Source organism: Molossus molossus, unplaced genomic scaffold (assembly GCF_014108415.1).
Source record: "Molossus molossus isolate mMolMol1 unplaced genomic scaffold, mMolMol1.p scaffold_m16_p_16, whole genome shotgun sequence".
Lineage (NCBI taxonomy): Eukaryota > Metazoa > Chordata > Mammalia > Chiroptera > Molossidae > Molossus > Molossus molossus.
In genome coordinates this window covers 13533282-13549894 of record NW_023425351.1, presented here as the reverse complement: position 1 = coordinate 13549894, position 16613 = coordinate 13533282, and the positions used below count along the sequence as shown (strand labels likewise).

The window sequence follows — 16613 nt, the reverse complement described above, 5'->3', positions numbered from 1 at the left end:
CAGAAAAGTTGCAATAACAGTGCATCATACTCCTATTACTCTGTACCCAGTTTCACCAGTTATTACGGCACATTTGTTTTATTCTCTTAGCATACCCCCTGTCCTATCTCCATATATATATATATATATATATATATATAAAATATTTTTCTTCTGAATCATCTACTGGTAAATTGCAGATAACATGCCCCTTACCTTTACCTAACCTATAAGGCCATCCATTAATAGCACCACAGAACAACGATCAAAATCAGGAAGTTTATCATTTATATAATATACTATCTGATCTAAAGACTGGGTTCAAAATTTCAGTTGTTTCAATAATAACCTGGATATCAATTTCTATTTTTTATCCATGGTTCATAACAGGATCACACATTGCATTTAGTTTTTCTATCTCTTTAGTCACCTGTAATCTGGAATGATTTCCCAGCCTTTTTTGTCTTTAACAATACTGTCATTTTTGGAGAACACAGACTGTTTTGTAGATAACCGTTCAATTTCCCCTGATATTTCATCACGATTTGATTAAGATTATGCATTATTTCAGAAGCACTACATAAATGATGCTGTGCACTTTGTGGTGTGTCATATCAGAAGGCCCATAATGTTAGTTTGTGTCATTAGTGATGGTGGTAACTTTGATCACTGGGTTAAAATGGTGCTCACCAGATTTCTGCCCTGTTCTTTTTTTCTTTGTAATGGATAAGGTTATGGAGACATAACATTGAGACCAAGTAAATATTTGTTTCTAAACCCCACAACTCTAGATGCTTTGAATTGACTGTTGCCTGAGTAAGTTATTACTATGAAGGTTTCAGAAGTGTGACTTTCTGACTCTGTTGTCATTTTACTATAAGAAAACTTTGTAATCCCCTCTCACTTATCAGTATACACTCTGAAATTCATATTTTGTTGAAAAGATTATGCTTATACTTTTTTTTTCACTCCTCACCCGAGGATATTTTTTCATTTCTCTTCAGACAAGAGTGGGAGGAAGAGAGAGAGAGAAAGAGAAACATCCATGTGAGAGAGACACATTGACCAGCTGCCTTTTTCATGACCCCAACCAGGGCCGGGGACTGAACACAACCGAGGTACGTGCTCTTGACCAGAATTGAACCCGTGACTCTTTGGTCTGCGGGCCAAGTCTAACTGCTGAGCCAGACGAGCCAGGGCTATACTTTTAAATAATTTAAATATAAAACCCTCTGGAGTTTATAACATTTGTGAACTATTGAAATAATAGTTGTTTACAGGGGTAAGTGGGATGAGTTGTATTTGTGTATATGATTACTATTTACTTATTTTTGCTATATAAATTAACCCATTTATTATAGGCTAGCAATGTTTCAAACTGTGGAGCTTCTACTGGTCTTTCAGTTCCTTCAGTCTTCTGATGGCAGCTTGACAGTGATGGTAGAAGTGGTGGTGTGGGTCCAGGTGCCACCAGCGACTGTCTTCATGCAGGAACCACGGTGCCGATCCCCACCGCCCATCTCTTCATCTTGGTTTTGCCACAGAAGGAGCAAGTGTACTTGACATGCTGGCTGATTTCAATTTTCTTCACCATTTTCCTGAGGGAGGTGCCATAACGGGTTCCGGATTTACTGACGATTCCGGCCTTCTTGGTGCGTTTAGCCATGTTGCCACTAACTGGGTTCAAACCCAAGAGCTATGATTACTATTTTTTTTTTTTTAAATATGCTATTATTGATAATTTTTGAGAGAGAGGAAGGGAGAGGGAGAGAGAAACATCGATGAGAGAAACATTGCTCGGCTGCCTCCTGCACACCCCCTACTGAGAATCAAGCTTGAAACCTGGGCATGTGCCCTGATCAAGAATTGAACCAGCGACCTCTTGGTGCATGGAGCCACACTCAACCAACTGAACCACATGGGTCTGGGCTATGATTACTATTTTTAAAATATATTTTTGTTACTTTTATTGTAAAATACATATAATAAAATTGACCATTTCAGCTCTTTTTAAGTATGCAGTTTACTGTCATTAAGTGCATCCACAATATTGTGGACCATCACCACTATCCATTTTCAGAACTTCTTCATTCCCAACAGAAACTCTGTAATTTACTCAATAATAACTCTCCATTCCCCACTCACCAGCCCCTGGCAACCACCATTCTACTTTCTGGCTCTGTGAATTCACCTATTCAAGGTGGAATCATACAGTATTTGTCCTGTGTCTGATTTATTTTACTTAGCATAATTATTTGATGTCTTTTCTGACACCAAATGGCATAGTTCCAATGCCAATTCTCCAGTTCCATTTAATTCTGACACTATTGGAGTTAGCACAGACCCTACAGGGTAAGGGGGATCAATTGTCACAAGACTGCCCACTTAGATGCCAGCTGCAAATTGGGTCCCCGGCTTCCCCCACTTCTTCCTGGCCTACTACAAATTTGGCGATTCCTAGGACATTTCCCCCACCCACCCCTTTTGGATAATTCAGTAGAACAAATACAACTCAGGAAAATGCTATACATAGTTTCATTGTAAAGAATACAACTCAGGAACGGATAAATGGAAGAGGGTAAGGCGTAGGGGTGGTTTCACAGAGCTTCCAAGTGTTCTGTGGGTGCGTGTGGTGATTGAACTCGAAATCTAGCCCCCTCTACCCCAGCAAGTCATCTCATCAACATACAGAGGACACTCAGGAAAATCTAAGGTTTTAGGAACTCAGTCTAGGAACTGGGAATGAAGATCAAATATATACAAGGGTGGGCAAAAGTAGGCATATAGTTGTGAGTAACATTCTTTTGAGTTAATAAAGCTATTGCAATAATCATAACCTGCATATTTTTTTCCACACAACTGTAAACCTAGTTTTGCTCACCCCTTTATATATCTGTCACAATAATGTCTTCAAAGTTCAGTCTTGTGTCAGAATTTCATTCCTTTGTAGGGCTAAAAAATATTCTGTTGTACGTATATATCACATTTTCTTTCATGTATTCATGTATTATGGACATTAGGATTGTTTCTACCCTTTATGGTTATTGTGAATAATGTTGTTGTGAACACTGGTGTACAAGTATTTGTTGACTTCTTGCATTCAGTTCTTTTGGTTATGTAAGAGTGCAATTGCCAAACTTTCCACAGAGACTGCACCATTGTACATTTCCACGTGCAGTTCTCCAGGGTTCCAATTTCTCAACATCTTTAGTGACAATTGTTATTTTCAATTTTTTTGATAATATTTCCTTATTAGATACATGATTTGCAAACATTTTCTATTCAGTGGGTTGTCTTTTTACTCAGGAGTCCTATGATGCACAACAGTTTTTAATTTTGATGATACCTAATTTATCCATTTTTTCTTTGGTTGCTTGTGCTTTTGGGTAGCAAGAAATCATTACCAAATTGAATATTACTAAGTTTTTTCTTATATTTTCCTTTCAAAGTTTTAAAATTTTACTTTTCAAGTTTAAGTCTTTGATCCATTTTGAGTTATTTTTTGTGTCTGGTTTAAAGTAAGGGTTCAGCTTCATTCTCTTGCATATGGGTGTCCAGTTTCCCCAGAACCATTTCTGGAAAGTCTGTTCTTTCCATTATGCCAGCATCACAATTTTAATTACTGTAACATTGTCACTTTGTAGTAAGTTTTGAAACATTGAAGCGTGAGTTCTCCAGCTTACTATTTTAAAATACATTTTTTTCTTCTTTTCTTTTTAATTAATTTATTTTTTATTAATTAATTTTTGTTACAGATGTTTCTCCTTTTCCCCCCACTGATTCCCTCCTCCTCCCTCCTTGACCTGTCCCCAGTTTGTTGTCCATGTCCACTGTTCATGCATACATGCATATAAGTTCTGAGGTTCATCTCTCCCCCACCACCCCCTCTTCCAGGAATTGTCTGTCTGTACCCCACGTCCACGTCTCTGGGACTACCACATTCCTCAGACTGTTATGTTCATTATATTCCATAAATAATTGAGATCATATGATACTTGTCTTTCTCTGTGTGGCTTGTTTCACTTAGGATGATATTTTCCAGGTCCCTCCATGTAGTCTCAAAGGATAAGAGATCTTTCTTTCTTACAGCTGCATAGTACTCCATTGTGTATATGTACCACTGCTTTTTTATCCATTCGTCTACTGATGGACACTTGGGCTGTTTCCAGATCATAGCTATTGTAAATAGTGCTGCTCAAACATGGGGATACATATGTTCTTTCTGATTGGTGTTTCAGGCTTCTTAGGGTATATTCCTAGAAGTGGGCATCCTTGCCTTGTTCCTGTTCTTAAGGGAAATGCTTTTAGTTTTCGCCCATTGAGTATGATGTTGGCTGTGGGTCTTTCATATATGACATTTATTATGTCTAGAAATGATCCCTCTATTCCCACATTGCTGAGCGTTTTTATGAGAAATGGATGCTGGATTTTGTCAAAGGCTTTTTCGGCATCTATTGATGTGATCATGTGGTTTTTATTCTTCATTTTATTTATGTGGTGTATTACGTTTATTGATTTGCGCATATTGTAGCAGCCTTGCATCCCTGGGATGAATCCCACTTGGTCATGGTGGATAATTTTTTTTGGTGTATTGCTGGATTCGATTTGCTAGTATTTTGTTCAGGATTTTGGTATCTATGTTCATCAGGGATATTGGCCTGTGGTTTTCTTTCTTTGTAGTGTCTTTTTCTGGTTTTGGAATTAAAATTATTCTGGCTTCATAAAACAAGTTTGGAAGTCTTCCTTCTTGAATTTTTGAAATAGTTTGAGGAGAATGGGTTCTTCTTTGAATGTTTGGTAAAATTCCCCCGTGAAGCCATCCGGGCCTGGGCTTTTGTTTGCTGGGAGAGTTTTTTTTTTTTTTTTTAAATCTTTATTGTTGGATGTAAAATGTATTACAGATGTTCCACATTTTCCCCCCATTGACCCCCTCCTTCCCCCTCCCGCCCCCCTCCCACCTTTTCCCACACTATTGTCTGTGTCCATTGGTTATGCATATAAGTTCTTTGGTTTATTTCTTCCCACCACCCCCCCCCCCCAACCCCTTTCCCTTTGAGGTTTGTCAGTCTAGCAATGAATTTGTGCTTCTTAATCCCTTCACCTTATTCACCCATTCCCCCAACCTCCTTCCCAACTGGCAACCAACAAAATGTTCTCTATCTATGAGAATGTTTCTGTTCTACCTGTTCATTTTGTTTGTAGATTCCATTGTTGATAGAAATGTATTCATTGCCATTTTGTTTGTTCATATATTTTACCTTTTTCTTCAAAAAGACCCTTCATCATTTCATATAATAATGGTTTGGTAGTGATGAACTCCTTTAACTTTTTCTTGTGTGGGAAAGTTTTTATATGTCCATCGATTCTAAATGACAGCTTTGCAGGATAGAGTAATCTTGGTTGTAGGTTCTTGGTTTTGATCACTCTGAATATTTCTTGCCACTCCCTTCTGGCCTGCAAAGTTTCTTTTGAGAAATCAGCTGACAGCCTTAGGGGAACTCCCTTGTAGGTAACTAGCTGCCTTTCTCTTGCTGCTTTTAAGATTCTCTCTTTGTCTTGAACCTTTTGCATTTTGATGATGATGTGTCTTGGTGTGGGCCTCTTGGGGTTCATCTTGTTTGGGACTCTCTGTGCTTCCTGGACTTGTATGTTTGTTTCCTTCACCAAGTTAGGAAAGTTTTCTGCCATTATTGTTTCAAACAGGTTTTCACTTTCTTGTTCTCACTCTTCTCTTTCTGGGACCCCCATGATGCAAATGTTGGCGCGCTTGAAGTTGTCCCAGAGGCTCCTTACACTATCTTCATTTTTTTGGATTCTTTTTTTTTTTTTCTGCTCTGATTGGGCATTTTTTGCTTCCTTATATTCCAAATCGATGGTTTGCTCCTTGGATTTACGTACTCTATTATTGAAGCTGTGTAAATTATTCTTTATTTCAGTTAATGCCTCCTTCAATTCTAACTGTGTATCCATGATTTCTAACTGGTTGTTTTTTATGCTCTTGAGGCCCTCCCTAAGTTCACTGAGGTTCTCACTAAGTTCATCGAGCATCCTTATAAGCAGTATTTTGAACTCAGCATCTGTTGGGTTCCTTATCTCCATTTCGCTTAGTTCTTTTCTTGGGGTTTTGTTCTGTTCTTTCATTTGGGACCTGTTACTTTGTCTCCTCATTTTGGCTGCCTCCCTGTGTTTGTTTCTGGGTATTACTTAATGAGAGGTATGGGGCTCGCTGAAACCAGATGCTGCTCGTTTGAAAGATTTTAGGAAAAACCTGAAGCAGGATCCAAGACAGGCCAATCCTATGGTTAAGCAAGTGGCAATAGCTTGGGTGGGCTTGAAAGTTGGGTGGGGTGGGGCGGGGTCTCAGGGAGTCACCAGGGCAGGGCTACCAGTGTGAGCCAGGTTGCTGGAGTCCCAGATATGGTGGCTGTCTGCCGCCCCAGGGAAGGGCTCACCAAAGGAACAAAGGCCTCTGACAGCACGTTTGTCCCCTAGAAAGCCTCATCTCCAGCCCTCGCTCCAGGGCCAAACAGCTCAGTTCTTCCCTGTATGTCTCTGGCGCCTGTGGAGCTGCCTCCCCTCCAAGCTTAGAGGGAGAGAGTCTGATAAGTCCGTGCGCGGGCCCTTTAGGGAGCTGCCTGGGGCTCCAGCCGCTTCAGCTTCCCTGAGCCTCAGTTCCCGCTGGTGTTTCCAGCCAGAAGTTATGGGGAGTCTCTTCCTGGCACTGGAACCCTGAGCGGGGCACCTGGTGTGGGACGGGGACCCCTCAGTCCTCAGGGAGGACCTTCCTAGCCGAGGGAGCCTCCTGATTTTTATTCGCCACACTTGGGTGTGGGTCCAGCCCGATGCGCTGCCGCCCCTCCTACCAGTCTGGATGTGGCTGCTGCTTTAATTCCGTAGCTTGATTTCAGGCAGTTTTGAATGATGGTTGTTCTGTAGTTTAGTTGTAACTTTGATGTGGTTGTGGGAGGATGCGATACCACATTTACCTACCCGCCATCTTGACCAGAAGTCTGCTGGTAGAGTCTTGATTACATCTTCAACTTATTCTGTTGATATTGGTCTCTTCAAGTTTTCTATCTCTTCCCGGTCCAGTTTTTGGAGACTATGTGTTTCTAGAAATTTGTCCATTTCGCTTAAATTGTCGAATTTGTTGCCATATAATTCTTCATAGTAGTTGTTACGGATCTTTTGTATTTCTGTGGTGTCAGTTGTTACTTCTCCTCTTTCCTTTCTGATTTTGTGTATTTGGGTTCTCTCTCTTTGTTTCTTGGTGAGTCTAGCTAAGGGTCCATCAATCTTGTTTATCTTTTTGAAAAACCAGCTCTTTGTTTTATTGATCCTTTGAATTGTTTTGTTTGTTTGTTTTTTTTGGTCTCTATGTTGTTTATTTCTGCTCTGATCTTTACTATTTCCTTCCTTCTACTTGCTCTGGGGTTTTCTTTTCATTTGCTCTCTAGTTCTTTAAGTTGTGAGGTTAGATAGTCTATTAGAGATTTTTCTTGTTTTTTGAGGTAGGCCTGTAGTTCTATGAACTTCCCTCTCAGAACTGCTTTCGCTGCCTCCCATAGATTTTGTGTTGTTGTGTGTTCATTTTCATTGGTTTCCAGGAAGTTTTTGATTTCTTCCTTGATCTACTCGGTGACCCATTCGTTGTTTAATAACATGCTATTTAGCTTCCATGTGTTCAAATGTCTTTGTAGGTTCTTCTTGCAATTGATTTCTAGTTTCATGCCATTGTGATCTGAGAAGATGCTTGATATAATTTCAATCTTCTTGAACTTGTAGAGACTTAGTTTGTGCCCTAACATGTGGTCTATCTTTGAGAATGTCCCATGTGCACTTGAGAAGAATGTGTATTCTGTAGTTTTGGGGTGTAATTCTCTGTAGATATCTATTAAATCCATTTGGTCTAGTGCTTCATTTAGAGTCTCTGTTTCCTTGCTAATTTTTTGTCTAGAGGATCTATCCAGTGATGTCAGCAGGGTGTTGAAGTCCCCTGCTATGATTGTATTGCTGTCGGTTACTCCTTGGAAGTCCTCCAGAAGATATTTAATATATTTTGGTGCTCCTGTATTGGGTGTAATATGATTATCAAGGTTATATCTTTCTGTTAGATAGATCCTTTTAATATTATGTAGTGGCCGTCTTTGTCTCTAGTTATGGCCTTCATTTTGAAATCTATTTTATCAGATATGAGTATTGCTAACCCAGCTTTTTTTTTTCCTTTCTGTTTGCTTGGAAGATTTTTTCCATCCCTTCACTTTCAATCTCCGTGAGTTTTTTGGTGTGAGGTGGGTCTCTTGTAAACAACATATTGATGAGTCATGCTTTCTTATCCAATCAGCTACTCTGTGTCTTTTTATGGGAGCATTCAATCCATTTACATTTAAGGTGGTTATTGATATGTACTTATTTATTACCATTTTAGTTTAGTGTGGTTCTATTTTTCTTCCCATTTCTCCTGTTAATTACCGCAGTCCTTTTAACATTTCTTTCAGTGCTGGTTTGGTGCTAATATATACCCTTAGCCTTCTTTTTTTGGTATGGGGAGCGCTGTATTTGACCTTCTATTTTGAATGATAGCCTTGTTGAGTAGAGTAGTCTTGGATTCAGATCTTTATTTTTCATGACCTTGATTACTTCATGCCATTCCCTTCTGGCCTGTAGTGTTTCTGTTGAGAAGTCAGCTGAGAGCCTTATGGGGTTTCCTTTGTAAGTAACCTGTTGCTTATCTCTCACTGCTTTTAGGATTCTCTCTTTGTCTTTAATTTTTGGCAGTTTGATTACTATGTGTCTTGGTGTGGGCCTGTTTGGGTTGTTCTTACTTGGGGCTCTCTGAGCTTCTTGAACTTGAATGCCTTCTTCCTTCACCAAATTAGGAAAGTTTTCTGTCACTATTGCTTTGAATATATTCTCTAACCCTTGCTCATTTTCTTCTTCTTCGGGGACCCTTACAATGCAAATATTATTACGTTTCCAGTTGTCCCACAGTTCTCTTAAGCTGTCTTTCTGTTTTTTAATTGTTTCTTTCCTTTTTGTTTTCTGATTGGTTGATTTTTTCTACCCTGTCTTCTAATTTAGTGGTCCGGTCCTCAGCTTCCTCTACTCTGCTCTTTAGACCTTCCAATGTGTTTTTCATTTCTGATATGTCATTTTTTTATCTCTTCTTGGAGGTTTTTAATTTCCAATTGTCTTATTCTCAGCATCTCTATGTTTTTACACATTCTGTTGAGCTTCCTCAAGATCTAGGCACTGAATTCTAGTTCTGTTAACTTGCTTAACTGCACCTCATTTATCTCATCTTCGGTAGAGGTCTCTTGTTCCTTCAATTGGCTTTTGTTTCTGTTTTTCATCATTTTGGCTATCACAGTGGGCTTTGGAGTCAGCCAAATTTTCCCTGTGGGTGTTGGTGTTCTGCTGTTTGTGTGTCCTTCTCCTGGGTTTGGATGAGGCAGGGAGGATCCCCTTTAAACACCACTGTCAAGTCTTAACTTTCCTGGTTAGAGTTGCTAGCCCAGGGAATGGTAGTTATCCTCTAGTTTTTTTTTGCCTGGAGGCTGTTAGTAGAGGTTACCTGAAGATCCTTGGTTTCTGAGTTGCATGAAAAACTCCCTCAGGTGCTCAGTGTAAGAGGATTTCCCGAGGGTGGGGCAGATGCTGGTTGTTAATGGGCCTCAATTAGTATGTCAATGGCCAACAGGTGGGGTTGAATCTTCGAGGGAGGGGCCACCACCTCTCCCCAGGGCCCTGGGAAGGAGTAAGATGATCATAGTCCTTGGTGGCTGCACTCAGCAAAACCTCTGACCACTGTCCAAATCCCCAGTGTCCCCACACAGTTCCAGTCCAGTCTGCCTTCCCTCTGCCGGAGCCCAAGTTGAGTGGCTGCTGCCTGGGACTTTTAACCCGAGGGTGCTGCTCCTAGCTAAGGGTGGCCGAGGCTGCAGCATCAGCAAAGGGCATCGCACCCAGGCGAGGCCGTAGTACCCAGCCGAGGCCACAGGACCCAGCCACGGTGCAGGACCCAGCTGAGGCGGCAGCAACAGCTTCCAGCCAAGGCAACTGGACCCCGCTGAGGGCGTAGCACCCAGCGGATGTCACAGGACCCAGCTGATGGCGCAGCTTCCAGCCAAGTCCCCTGGTCCCAGCCGAGTCCACTGGTCCCAGTCCAGGCTGCTGCGGACCGTGGGCTCCCGGCCCCCTCTCGCATCCTCACAAGCCTACCAGGATTGAGTCAGTGTCCCTGGTTATGTGGTCCTCCAAGCTGCCTTTTGGTTGCCCCTTCCTGACGATTTGTCTTTATTTTCATTGTAAATCCAGTTTGGTCCTGGGAGATGGTCTCTATAGCTTCCAGTCACTCGGTTGCCATTTTCCTCTCAAAATATATATATATATATATATATATATATTTTAAAGCTATTTGGAGTCCTTTTAGATTCTATATGAATTTTGGATGGGTTTTTCTATTTATGAGACAAAAACAACCTAAAGATAGTGATGGAGATTACATTGAATCTGTAGGTTGCTTGTGGAGTATTGTCATCTTAAGAACATTAATTTTCCAATTCATTAACAATATTAAGTGTCTGGTCCATTTATTAATATTATCTTAGCCCTGGCCAGTTTGGCTCAGCGGTTAGAGAGTCGGCCTGCGGTCCGGAGAGACCCGGGTTCGGTTCCCGCTAAGGGCACGTACTTTGGTTGCAGTTTGTCCCCGGCCCTGGTCGGTCGTGCGGGTGGCAGCCACTCGATGTGTCCCTTCACATCCATGTTTCTCTCTCTCTCTCTCTCCCTCCCACTCTATCTGTACAAAAAATGGAAAAATATCCTCGGGTGAGGATTAAAAAAAATAAATAAAAATAAAAAAATATTATCTTAGATTTCTTTGAGCAATGTTTTATAGTTTTGGGCATACAAGTCTTTTACATTTTTGGTTAAATTTAATCTAAAGTATTTTATTCTCTTGTAAGTAAAATTGTTTCTTTAATTTCCTTTTCAATTGTTTATTGTTTATCTGTACAAACAAATTATTTTCTGCGTTAATTTTGTATCAGCAAATTTGTTGAATCCATATATTAGCTCTAGTAAGTTATTTTAGTGAAATGTTAGAGTGTTTCTATATATAACATCATGTCATCTGAGAACAGAGATAGTTTTACTTAACTCCTTTTCTATTTGGATGTATTTTATTTCTTTTACTTGCCTAATTGCTCTGGGTAGATTGATACTACGTTGAATAGATGTGACAACTGTGCATTGTTGTCTTTATATTATTTTTCTTGTACAGAGATGTTGCCTGTTTGTGTGAAAGTAACCAAGAGAATAGCTGTGAATTTACGTATCTCCTCCACGTTGCATATGTTGACTTCTACACATCAGGATGATTTTGGGTATTAGTGTTATTTGGCATTCTAGGTGAATTTATGACACTATTTTGGATCATGAATCAATATTTGTGATTTATTTTTGTGTTGTTCATCTCATTTAATTTACTCGACAGCAGCTGTTTACTCATCCTATTCTTACCTCTTCTGTAATAAATGCCAACCAGCAGTGTTGAAAGTCAAATATTGATTATTTGTTCAAACACTACATTTAACATTATTTCTCCATTTAGGACTACTGTTTCATAGGTAATACAGAACACATTAATCAACCTAGTATGCAAAATCAAATTCCAAGCAGAAACTTTTACTTTAAAAAAATTGGCTATCTATATATTATATTCTGCAAATCAAAATGATGACCCTAAACTCTTTTTTCTTCACTTATTATATTTATTTGTTTTATTTTATTTTTGTTATAGATGTTTCTCCTTTTTTACCCCATTGACACCCTCCTCTCCATATCCCTACCCCGTCCCCGGCTTTGTTGTCTATGTCCATTGGATATGCGTACGTACATATAAGTTCTGTGGTTTATCTATTCCCTCCCCTCACCTGCCCCTCTTCTGAGGGTTGTCAGTCTGTACCCTACTTTCACGTCTCTGGGTCTACCCTATTCCTCAGACTGTTATGATCATTATATTCCACAAATAAGTGAGATCATGGGGTATTTGTCCTTTTCTGCTTGGCTTGTTTCACTCAGGATAAAACTTTCCAGGTCTCTCCATGTTGTCTCAAAGGATAAGAGATCTTTCTTTCTTTCAGCTGCGTAGTACTCCATTGTGTATATGTACCACAACTTTTTTATCCATTCGTCTACTGATGTACCCTTGGGCTGTTTCCAGATCTTAGCTATTGTAAATAGTGCTGCTATGAACATGAGGATACATACATTCTTTCTGATTGGTGTTTCGGGCTTCTTAGGGTATATTCCTAGAAGTGGGATCACTGGGTCAAATGGAAGTTCAATTTTTAATTTTTTGAGGTAACACCATATTGTTTTCCATAGTGGCTGCACCAGTCTGCATTCCCACCAGCAGTGTATTAGAGTCCCCTTTTCTCCACGCCCTTGCCAACACTTGTCATTTGATGATTTGTTGATGGCAACCATTCTGACAGGTGTGAGGTGATACCTCATTGTTGTTATAATTTTCATCTCTCTGATGATTAGTGATGTTGAGCATTTCTTCATGTCTCTCAGCCATTTGTATGTCCTGTTTGGAGAGGTGTTTATTCAGCTCCTCTGCCCACTTTTTTAATTGCGTTCTTTGTTTTCTTTTGTTGAGTTGTATGAGCACTCTATATATTTTGGAAATTAACCCCTTATCTGATGTATCATTGGCAATGATGCTCTCCCATACAGTCGGTTGCCCTTCCATTTTGATATGACCCTAAACTCTTTATCTCTAAATAAGAAGACACTGTTTCTTCAAAAAGCTACATGTTACTTTTTGCTTCTCCTCAAAAAATTCTGTAACACGAACCTGTCTTTGGCGTATTCTGGGTCAATAAAAGAAGAAAATGGATTCTCAACAAAATACATATTTTAAAAAGCTCCATAATTCTCTGCCATTGCATTTGAGTTTCTCCTGGTATCTATTAACTTGTGGAAGTAAAAGTACACTCATATAACATGCTGAATAAAGCTTGTAATTAAAAGTAGCAGTCCCCTGTCTTTCCTGTTCCCCCATTTCCCACACCAGACAAACACTTTCAGATCTAGCTGCTTCTGGTAATTAACCTCTAAATAACATGCTTATATACTCTACTTCTAGATTTATCTCCTGATTTTCCTACTGATTTCTTACTAAGAAAGCTGGTGATTTAGTTCATTTATGTCCCCTATTCCCCATGCCTCTTCTACCCCTATTCTTTCCATTGATTTATCACAATTTGGGGTTAAATGAATATTTAGTGTTATTACAACTATGCAGATGTGTTTACAGCTGAGCCATTTAGTGTACTATGATTAAATTTCCTTTCCTGAACAGCCTTCTCTAGTCCTCTGTTGAATAAGGAATTATCTCATTTTTCATTTGGTTACTTTTATTTGGGCCTTAATAATTCTTCACCAAAATTTTCTACTGAGCTGGAAAGACAGCACATCAGCCAGTTGTTACTCGCTCCTCTTTTCACTGTGGTGAGCCTGCTGGAGCCCTCTGCGCATCTGTTGTGATCTGGCAGTTGCTATAACCCTGTGGTGTCCCTTGGCGATCCCTTTTCCTTTGAATACCTGTTTCCTGGATCCCACTTTTCCTTTTTCTTGGTTATGCCCACTTTTGATGAAACAGATCCTCTAGTAGTTTCCTGAGAAAAGTTGCAGAGAGATACATGTTTAAGCTTTTGAGCAGCTTCTTACTTGTTTGGTAAATTACCTGGGCATAGAATTCTATAATGGAAATCATTCTCAGAACTGTTGAATCATATTATATTCTGGTATCTACCATTTCTCATATAAGATATTTGGTGCCATTTGATTCTGAGTGCTTTATGTGGCATCTGTTTTTCTCTCTGGTAGTGTCATTTCACCTGTATCCTGAAATTTTTTTGATGCTAGTTTAGTTTTTCATTGTTTGAACTAGGTATTTGATGGATTAGCTTAATTAGAAAATGTATGTATTTTATTTTTAAGAAATTATCTTTCTGGTTTTGTTTTTAGGTCTTTTAAATTTTAATTGTAAAATATAGAATTTATCCAAAAGTAACTAAAATGTATATGTAAATTTTCCTGTAATTTTTTTTCTTTCTTGTAATGTTTTTGTCAGATTTTCATTTCAAAGGCTCATAATACTGGACTTATAAAAGTTATAAAAATGAGCCATTTTAGACTCTGCAAGAATTTCTGTAATATTGCAATTTCTTCAACAAATGGAAGAACTTAACTGATGAGGCAATCTGGTCTTAGAGTTTTCTTTGTGAAAAGGTTTTTACTTATAAATTCATTTACTGTAATAGGTATGGTTTTGCTTCTTGGTAAGATTTTCTATTTCTTCTTGGTAAATTTTGATATGTTTTAATAGAAACTCTTCTATTTCTCTAATATTTCAAATTGTTGTTATGAAGTTGTTCATATATCTTGTAGGATTTGTAGGATTACCCTCCTTTTCATTCTGGCTATTGATAGTTTGTATTTTTTTACTTACCTTTTGTGTCTCTAAATCTCTTGGTTTCTCTTTCTCTCTCTCTCTTTTTTTTTTTTTTTTGCCTTGGTACTATAGAACAGGTTTATCAAGTTTCTTGTGTAAAGGTGGCCCTTTTACAATAAATATTTTTGATGGTGTAGACTACAAACTGCCCTAACTAATGTAGTGAGGTTCCAAAGTCTGCAAATTGATTGGTTGCTTGTTCATTCATTTGACAAGTTATTTTACTTTACTTTTATTGACTTTTTAGAGAGAGAGGAAGGGAGAGAGACAGAGAGAAACATCCATGTGAGAGAGAAACATTGATTGGCTGCCTCCTGCATGCCCCCTTCTGTACTGATGATGTATTTTTCTTCTATAATAAAGGAAAACAAAAATGTTCAATATTTAATTTTAAGGTTCTGAAGTGGTTAATCCTATCCATCTCCCCAAAATAGAGCTCTAGCAAGACAACAAAAGGCTGTAAGATTTTTTAGGTTGAGGATGAGGGGGCTGTTTGTTGTTCTGTGGAAATCAGTGGAAGGGAACGGGATGTATGTCCAGGTGGATTACGAACAGTGCCGAGCAAGCTCACAGGGGCCTTCTAGGCAGTTCTTGAACTGAATGAATTAGGCAGAAACTAGATTCTAGAGACTATACTAACCAAGTAAACCTTGTGCTTCTGGGAATTTTCAGAATTTGGTCTTAATTTTTCCAGCAACTACGCAAGGTAAGTATTATCAAGAGCCCCATTTTACAGATGAGAAACTGAAGCTTAGAGTTTATAGAACTTGCTGAAGTTCTGAGGGGGGGAAGTTAGAAGAATTAGGATTTAACCTGTGAATCCTCACTCTTATGACTATGCTATCCTTCCACATCCTCTGTGATCTCTGTTTAACACTCCTCTTGAAATGTGACATCTGGAGTTGCTGCCATAGTTCCAATATGACCAAACTGGTATTTGTATATAACGAAACTATTCCTTCTTTTGGCCTCGGCACTTTTATAATGAGCTCAAGGCTGCATTACCATCTGATACGTGTGGTTCATAGTGAATTTACTTTCACTCAATTACTTTCTCTCTTTTCAAACCTTTTTTAAGTTGAAATTTTTATTACTTACAACTTACATATATATTCTGACTAATGTGGGGATCAAACGATATAACATATAATTTAATATAGCATATAATATAATATGACAGTTTCCCTCCTTGCTGACATTGGACGGTAACATGGTGTGGTAATCATTCTGAATTTCAAGGTTCTCAGCTACTTTCCGGGGTCTACTGAGCCCAAGTTATGTGACCTTGGCAGGATTCCTTATCCCCCAAACCAAAATTCAGCTCTACAGACAGCAAGTCTAAGACAAACTCTCATCTCACAGGTCTGTGGAGAGGACTGATGGACGTCATCCCTGTAGCCGGTTTAGCACTTTACGACATCTAGGTGCTGGCCTGGCTCATGAGCAGGCACTTGGAACTCGGTAAATATCTGATATTATTACTGATTTTCCTGGTGTGTATATGCAATTTCACTGTTGGACCTGTAGTAAAAATTTCACATATATCCCAGTTAAATTTTATATTTTTTATTTCACCCCATCATTCCACATTATAGTAATCTCTTTGATTATATCATCCAATATAACAATCTTTCTTTCTTTTAAATATTTTTGTTTGTTTAATTAACCACTCTGTTGAGATATGTATTTGTTTTGACTCATCCGGAGGTTTGATATACCAATTTCCCTTTGAACTTAATCCAAGTTGTTAGAGAACCTTCGTCCTGCCGTTAGGACTTCTCTCGGAGAGTAATTCTCACCCTACCTGACTTCAAGCCCGTATCCTGCTTCTCCATCGTCCACATCGCCAGATTCTCTCTTGCAGTCTCAACCCTTCCGAAAGTCCAAGAGGGTTAAAAAGGAACACTTATTAAGTGCCTACAATGTGCTGGACTTAGTGCTAGGTGCTTTATGTTTTATGACTTTTAATTCTCACCATAAGTATTCTATAAATACAGAGGAAACTGGAAATGTAAAGAAGTTATAACTTGCTAGCAAAGAGCTGATCTCCCTGCAAAAGTCCTTGAATTTTCCACAACTACCACTGTTGTCACCCATTTCCACTGTG

General features: G+C 39.0%; 1 protein-coding gene and 1 pseudogene across 1 annotated transcript in view; one reads left to right on the top strand and one right to left on the bottom strand.

Moving 5' to 3' along the window:
* Window positions 1-15901, top strand: part of TMEM68 (transmembrane protein 68) — a 68220-nt gene extending 52319 nt beyond the window's left edge. Inside the window, exon 7 of the mRNA XM_036264187.1 lies at window positions 15869-15901. Coding sequence (XP_036120080.1) covers window positions 15869-15886 — 18 coding nt within the window. The 3' untranslated portion in view covers window positions 15887-15901. The remainder of the gene's footprint in view (window positions 1-15868) is intronic.
* LOC118631680 lies at window positions 1369-1645 on the bottom strand (annotated as a pseudogene).
* Window positions 15902-16613: the final 712 nt, after the last annotated feature.